The sequence below is a fragment of the Musa acuminata genome, chromosome BXJ3-4, assembly GCF_036884655.1.
Source record: "Musa acuminata AAA Group cultivar baxijiao chromosome BXJ3-4, Cavendish_Baxijiao_AAA, whole genome shotgun sequence".
Taxonomy (NCBI): Eukaryota; Viridiplantae; Streptophyta; class Magnoliopsida; order Zingiberales; family Musaceae; genus Musa; species Musa acuminata.
Window position 1 is genome coordinate 38,330,831 of NC_088352.1, and position 7,393 is coordinate 38,338,223.

At 38.8% G+C, this 7,393-nt stretch overlaps 1 protein-coding gene across 2 annotated transcripts; it reads left to right on the forward strand.

The window, feature by feature from the left end:
• The first annotated feature begins 3,316 nt into the window (after positions 1 to 3,316).
• Positions 3,317 to 7,393, forward strand: LOC103975367 (protein RDM1). 2 transcript variants are annotated; one of them, XM_009390330.3, is made up of 3 exons: positions 3,317 to 3,526; positions 4,259 to 4,416; positions 6,095 to 6,596. In XM_009390330.3, the coding sequence occupies exons 2-3, from the start codon at positions 4,272 to 4,274 to the stop codon at positions 6,454 to 6,456; spliced, it is 507 nt and encodes a 168-aa protein (XP_009388605.2). In that variant the 5' UTR covers positions 3,317 to 3,526; positions 4,259 to 4,271; the 3' UTR covers positions 6,457 to 6,596. The 2 variants fall into 2 exon arrangements, with proteins under 2 accessions (XP_009388605.2, XP_009388597.2); XM_009390322.3 differs by lacking the exon at positions 6,095 to 6,596 and adding an exon at positions 6,663 to 7,393 and having other exon boundaries at positions 3,332 to 3,526.

Genomic DNA, 7,393 nt, shown 5'->3' on the forward strand with positions numbered 1-7,393 from the left:
TGCATGATGTTCTTTTCCTTTCACTAAAGTTGTAAGTTTGAAATGTCAATCAGAATTTGCTCAGAACTAAGCTCAGCCACTTCATCCTTCGAATCTATGCTAGTTAATTCTTAAAAGCATATGCTTGATTGAAGAAAGAACAATTTAAGTGTGTACCTGTTGTGTGAATGTGAATCAGTGAACAAGGGATGTGTTTGATCTTGTCCTATAACTTTGATCTGTTCAAGTTCTGGTTTTCTGATGATGGATGAGGGGAATGAGGATTCTGCAGGGCAAAAATAAAAGTAGAAAGGTCAAAAAGGGATGACCACTAAGATAAAAAACATGTATATATAACATTATGTTAAATTGATCTTAGACATGATGGAAGTAAAAGTAATAAAGATCATTTTTGGTATGTAAAATTTTGATAAGTTTTCATATATTTATTAATAATCATGATTTTTAATAGTTAACCTGAATTTACTGGATGGCTGTTACTAGGAATGACATATATAGAAGATTTAAATATTTGGAGGGATATATGTAATTATAATTTTCTGAAAAAAATGCATATGAAATATTAAAATTTGGTGAGGCAAATATTCTATGAAAAGATAGCTATGTAAAACCCTGAACTATATTAAGCTGGTACTCAGATAATTGTATTACTAATCAGATCTTCTCACAGCCTTTGCTGCCATGACACTAGCTCTGCTATCTTCCATCTCCAAGTTCTTGCCAACTTGATCAGTGTTATAAGACGGCTAATCATCAAGCAGAGTCGCATAAAATTTATCAGATCTTCGACTTTGCTGCTGTTACTGCAATAAGTCTGCTGTTGCAGTTTATTCTACCAACTTTGTCGTAAATTTCAAGAATTTTCTTCTGTGAATGAGTTCCAAGAATTTACTACTTCAGTCGAACGGAAAGCAAAGCTAATCGAGATCTGCACATAACATTACTCAACTCAGTTCATGCTAGTTTGTCCTTTGACACACAACCTTACAGGTCAATTTCACCAGATTCAGGTTTTGCTAGAGTTGAAATTTGCTTTTCTTTATTCCAGAAATTGAAAGAAGAAAAAAAATTATTTCCACAAGATTTCTTTATGCTTGAGAAACAGGATTCTTGTTGCTTAGTCTACAAGTATATTGACATTCTCCAAGAATTTTGGGAGTATAACAGTTTAAAGAAATTTAATGCAGTAAAGATGATTGCTTATTTTTTGTCCTGCTATATATGATCTTTGTGTCTGAGAGGTGGTATTGATTGATCATCCTACCATTGTAGTTTTCCAATCCACTGATGTACATATCATGATGCTAATGACATTAAAATCCAAATGAAGATATCAAAGGCTTGATCTTATGGAAGCAAAGAAGATGAACTGTTTGTTCTTAGCTTACAACTAGCTCTAATTGCATCAAAAATGCCGCATCTTTAGCAGTTCAATAGAAGTTGCCTTGACTTGTAATCCAAGTGTCTTGAGCACTCATCGACCTGAACTAAATTAAGAGATAGAACAATTAAATGCTCCTTCTTCTTTCTGCAGAGAACCATATGCTACACTGTTCTTTTCAAGGAAGTATAGGAATGAGAGGGATCAAAGAACCTGACTCAATGAACAAAGAACTAACTACATGGAAGACAAAAGTAAGAAAGAAAAGCAGGTCAACCTTTCGTAACCAAAGAAATTATACCCAGGAAATGTCAAGACAGCACACTCATCTTTCTAACTGTGAATGGATTCAAGAAATAAAGATCTTACAAAGATCAAACAAAAATCCTGCCTCACCCTTTCTATAGCAGCTCCTGCCCTTGAAGCAAACAAAGTTTGAATCAGATTGAGCGCTGAGGTAGAATCTTGTGACAAGAGTTGGAGACTTGCACAGACACGCTATGAATGTGAAGAGGAGCAACCTTCTTGTTGGACCAATTTTAAGTTCATGAACAAAAAGCAATGTAATATACCGAATATGGGCCATATTTGTTTCATAGCTTTTCATGATGGATTCATCTGAAACAACACAAATTTGACACAGAAACAGTGGTAAAAGTAGACAGTAAAAGGAAGAGTTGGTAGTTTTCTGGCAATCAAGGTGAAGTCTCTGAAAGGAGTCGAGGAAGAGTCTTGTGAATACAAGGAAATATCATCTTCAACTAAATGTTCATTTTGGATTCTGAATGTTCAAACCACCTGACTGAATCACAAGTTCATGGTCATCTTGATAGTTCTTAAGGGTCATAATGCAAAACTAATTGCAAGAACTGTGACCAATTCTATAGAAGCATAATTATAGGAAGCCAATATCTTGCTATAGATCATAGACAAACAACCAACTTGCTAAATCTATTTCTGATCTCAGAAAAATTTGTCCTTAGACAGCTTGTATCTTTTACATCCTAAGACAGTGATCACTTCTTTCCTCGAGGGAAACTGTCAACTTCCAGATGAGTTTCATCATAAGAAGAAGGAAAAGAGAGAAGGAAACCACAAGAGTAGAACATAGGTTCTCTGACTTCTTCCTTAGGGCATGTTCGTGGTACCTAGTAAGGGTTTGACTTTGCCTTAGGTTTCATAAGCCTGTGATGAACTTGCAGCAGAAAAGGCTGGTAAAAAGGGTCACCCAGAGGTGAAAGGTGAAGAAGGTGGGTCTCCTCCTCCTCCTCCTCCTCCTCCATGAGTGTCATTGACTCTTATAGTGTGGAGGTCAAGGTGATTGATGACAAGTCTCACACCTAAGGAACACAATGGACCTGTGGGGAAAGACTTCATGAAACATCCATCCGATGATATCATTTCGGACTGTTTCAAGCTCCGCTGTGACACGAACCCTCTCGAGTGCCGGTGTGAAGAATCCCTCGACCCACTCTCACACTCTTGGACTCCGTACCCCATCATTGATCCCCTCGAAGAGATCAAGGAGGGCCGATCCCCTTGAAGCGATCATTATCATTCCTTTTTCTCCCATTTCTTTCACGATAAGACCTTAGGGTCTTATCATTTGGTATCAGAGCCTGCGATAAGACTTTAGGGTCTTATCAACAAGAGACATCGCAAGAGGCCCACTTCACCCAACCCAACTCGGATCGATTCGAAGACCTCAACTCGTCATTGGGTATATATTTTCCCCATATGATTTGAAGATCCGATAACCTGAAATGAATCCGATTACTTGGAAACCAAACTTATGCAAACCATATATTTGTGGTCTTAATGTGCCATCGAAATGTACCCGTCTCCCGATTGGAAACAAAAGGCCAACTTTTGTGGGACCCTATGGACTCTCCGATGTCCCTTGACATGGGTTCGTTGTGTTCTGTTGACGTTAAGCAAAGCGAAAACAAATCCCTAAAAGCGAGTCGTTGTGCGCCCTAATCGTGCCTCCACTCGACGCTGTCCGCCGCCGTCGATTGCGTGGAGCCGGCCGCCGGCCTACCACCGCCCTCGAGTCGGAGAAGCAGGAGCCGCTTCTGCCTCCGCCAGTCGCCGTATACACCGTCATCCTCCACCTCGCTCTTGTCGCCGACAACTCGAACGAAGGTCTCCTCTTTGCTCCCTTCCCCGGCCTCTCCTAAGAGTTGGACTATGAGCTTACTGTTTCTCTATGAATCTTCCTGTACATATTTAATTCTGCAGAACAGATAGGCTAGGAAGGGCATCTGATATCTGTTTTGAGATGCCCTAAAACGTGTAATGCTATCTTTGACGCAGGTCTACTGGGAGGTATACTTTTTGTTGTAGTGATAAGAATTCATTTATTAAGGATCTCAAGTAACATCATCTTGTTCCCTGATGCCATTTTTGGATTCATGCATGTTTTCTGTTGTATCAGCCAGGGAAACGTGAACTTTTGGATTTGATTCCCGACTTCAATTTTGCATATTTCCATTTACAGGCTGGGATAACATGATAATGGAGGGACTTTGGACTATTATTTTAAGTTGCTTTAGTCTAGTTATTAGAGATTAATGTTGTTATTATTTTAGTCATGCCAAATTTTTAGGCCTGCAGATCTTTTCAGCTCATTCGAAGTTGTTGATACTGACTTTTATATCTATTCTGTTTATTCTGTCTGTAAATTTGTTGCAAGTACCTTCATGCTAGCTTATTGATCTCATTTATGTTGTTAGTCTTTACATGGATACCGGGTTATGGGAATCTCAGCAGGATTGTTTGTTTTTTACTATGAAGTTCTTTTACAATTATTTTTGCAATGGATTTTGATTTGTTGCTGAGTGTTATAACTTCCAATGTTCTCCCTGTGCTCCTTAGGACCATTGTGAAAATGAAGAGAGCCGCCCCATGGGAAAAATCCTTGGTTATATCTTCTGATGATTCGTCAGACTCGGATTCTGAAGATGATGGACTGGCTACAAAAATGTCTAGAAAAAATGTAGGTCCTCAATCATCCAAAGATCACACATCGGAAGGTTTGCTCCATGGCTCTTTCTTTTTTACTAAAGATGATTAATAGTCTTTTATGTTTAAAGGGGTTTGCGGTTGGATGATTTTTTAACTTTGCCTGAATTAAGCTTGTCTAATTATTGAATATCCTGATATCAGTGTTTGCCCAAATGGAACTATGTGCATCATATAACTTCAAGTTACTGAAATCTGTTCTGGATTCTCTTACCTTGTTGTATTGATATGTTCAGTTCCTCACAAGGATTGCATCCAACAGTGCAAAGTTCTGTGTTCAACCATTTTATTATATTTCGTATTTTTAGGTCCCAGATATTAGTCTTTCTATCATCTTACTGTCATTGCTATTTTCAACAGTTAGGACTTCTGGACCTGCAGGTGCACATCATTACAATTTTTTAAAACCTATTCCAATTTATATCTTCCATCTATACCTGATTTAAGGGCATTTATCGCTTAGTTTGTTCCAAGATTGTCATTTAAATATCAAAATTTGAATGTAGACCACCTGCTTGGTTTTCCTGCTTTCTACTTTTCTAGAAGTCGACTACTGCAGCTCTCCGAGAACTAAAAAAATGGGCCTTTTTCATTTTCTTTTATCTTCACTTTCCTAGTTCTGCAGCAACTTTTACTGAATAACACATTAAGTGTTGAAGATTGTTAAAATTCACACATCAAAATAAAATGAAAACCAAATAATCTATGCAGCATTATGATACAAAGTGAGACCACTTATGATGTAAAATATTACTAGTGGAATTGTCTCACAAGAGAAGAGCATAGAACTTAATCAAAGATAAACGTCACTGCCATGTCCTTATTTTAGACCTCCTCTTCTTGATGATCTCTTCTCTTTTTCCTCGTGTAGGTGGTGACTCAACCTTGTTCCATATACAATCTTTGTAAGCACAAAGTGCCCCTTAGGTCAATTTTGATGAATGGAAAACAAACACTCAAGATCCTTTCCCTTAATAGCTCTTTTATTATACTACACACTACAGAAAGCAAGTGATACATCTAGTTGTCTAATAATAAAGTAAACATATATGCTTGAAAATGTTGGTACCCCAGTCACTGCATTTACCTTAAACCCAAATATCCAAAAGACCATTACATATAGCCAATTGACCAATTTTATGTCTTATAAAGTGGCTAGGCTGACCCATTTCCTAATACAAACAACTTTAACCCTTTTTATTGTCACGATCATGTATGCTCTCAAGGCACCACTGTTCAATGACTTGACAATTGAGAACACTCTTAAAACCTTGTCCTGCACCATGCAGTCGGGCGACTTCACATGGTCTAAACTTCCACTTTATCCTTCTGATATACCTTTGAAAGGGATTGCGAAAGTAGTGTCAGACCCATCTGCAAAGGGGCACAACAAGCTGCCTAAAGAAATGTAGGTAGCCGACAAAACTCCTACAGGCAAAAGCTGGCTAGACCCTTGGTGTTTAATCAATATGTCGAAGCCATACTGAATTTTAGACGCCTCTATCAGATTTTGCACCTATTCTTGGTGGTCATCGTTTGGCTTTGCAATTCATGAGACACCTATTTAGCTAGCACCAACGCTTAGGGTGATAATTATCTTGCTCATTGATTTGTCTTTTCTCATAATATATCCGGCATAATCTGGCCAAAATATGGATGTCCCTCCTTAACACATCCTTGATACTGCAGGTGCACTTATCAGAAGGGCGGAGATGTATCAGGAATATATGGGACAAATACCCATTCCTGCTCATCGGGGTTCTATTATTCCATTCACATCATGGCAGGGGTTGGCCAAATCAGTGAAACTATTATATGAACAACCACTACACTACCTTACAAACATACTTCTGAAACAATGGGACCAGTCCAGGGTTGGGCATGATGATGAGTACCGGCCCTTGGATACCATCATTCATCCTTCCAAAGCTGAGGCCCTTATCTGGGTCACAGAAGAAGTCCACAGGCTTACCACTTCACATAAGTATTTAGCTAAGCTTTGGGCATCTGATCCCATGTATCATATTTACATTGATCCTATCTCACCATAATTATCACATCCATCTTTCGAGGATCTTAGTAGTTCCATCTTTAATGTAGAAGGTTTAATCTGATCTTCATTGTTGTTTCTTTACTCTGCATACTTTTTGTTTCGTTGACAAAATATGCTTGAAAGGACTTTGTTCTTTTAGTATGTATATTCTATTTGATAAACGAAAAGGTATTGCTGCTTGACATGGGTTGACTCCATGAACAGCACTTGACTCCAAAAAGAAGAAGCATGGTGGGATGAACTTCGACGCTCTAAGCAAGCATGGGTACCATGGTGGACCCTCTGTTCTGAAGGTGCCTCCTCCAAGGGTCGAGGACAAAGAGCAAGACTGGTCCTGGTCAACTGGCAAAGGGGCTAATGCATCTAAAAACATCACAGAGGAGTCATTTGAAGAGCGTGAGCGCACTAGAGATGCTGTGGCTCAAGGTGAGAAGCTCTCGAGTGTGAGGAACAACCTAGAGGCAAGCAGGAAGGAAAAAAACTTATCCTTCTCACAGAAAGAGAAGCACAAGAGGGATCTTGGTCAGGCCAGCAGGGGGAAGAACTATGTTGAAGAGGAGAAGAGGCTATTGCGTGAGAGTGGCATCTATTCGGGTTTTGATTCATGATTACGAGACATCTTCCTTTCTGCAAAATCCCAGCATTCTCACAAGACAAGCTCTGGGACATGTTTCTTGTAATTATGCATCTGTTCCCCTACGTTAGTTGACCAGTTGTGCTTTTGCCTAGACATATCTGGATTTCTCTTGGTTAAGCACATAAGATTTACCTGTTACCTTGTGCATGAATCATGTAATGGAAATCTCATTCATATACCAGAATCAGAATGATTCATCTGGAAGGTTGAATGCACAACTCAGTGCTCATCCTTTGATGAATGAATTGTGTGGAACAGCCTGACCAACAATTTTGAATGAGATTGAGTTATAGCCTAA

Coding starts and splice junctions, on each gene's coding strand:
- LOC103975367 (XM_009390322.3), top strand. CDS start 4,272: ATGAAGAGAGCCGCCCCATGGGAAAAATCCTTGGTTATATCTTCTGAT. Junction 4,417..6,662: donor CAAAGATCACACATCGGAAG/GTTTGCTCCATG, acceptor CTCCATGAACAG/CACTTGACTCCAAAAAGAAG.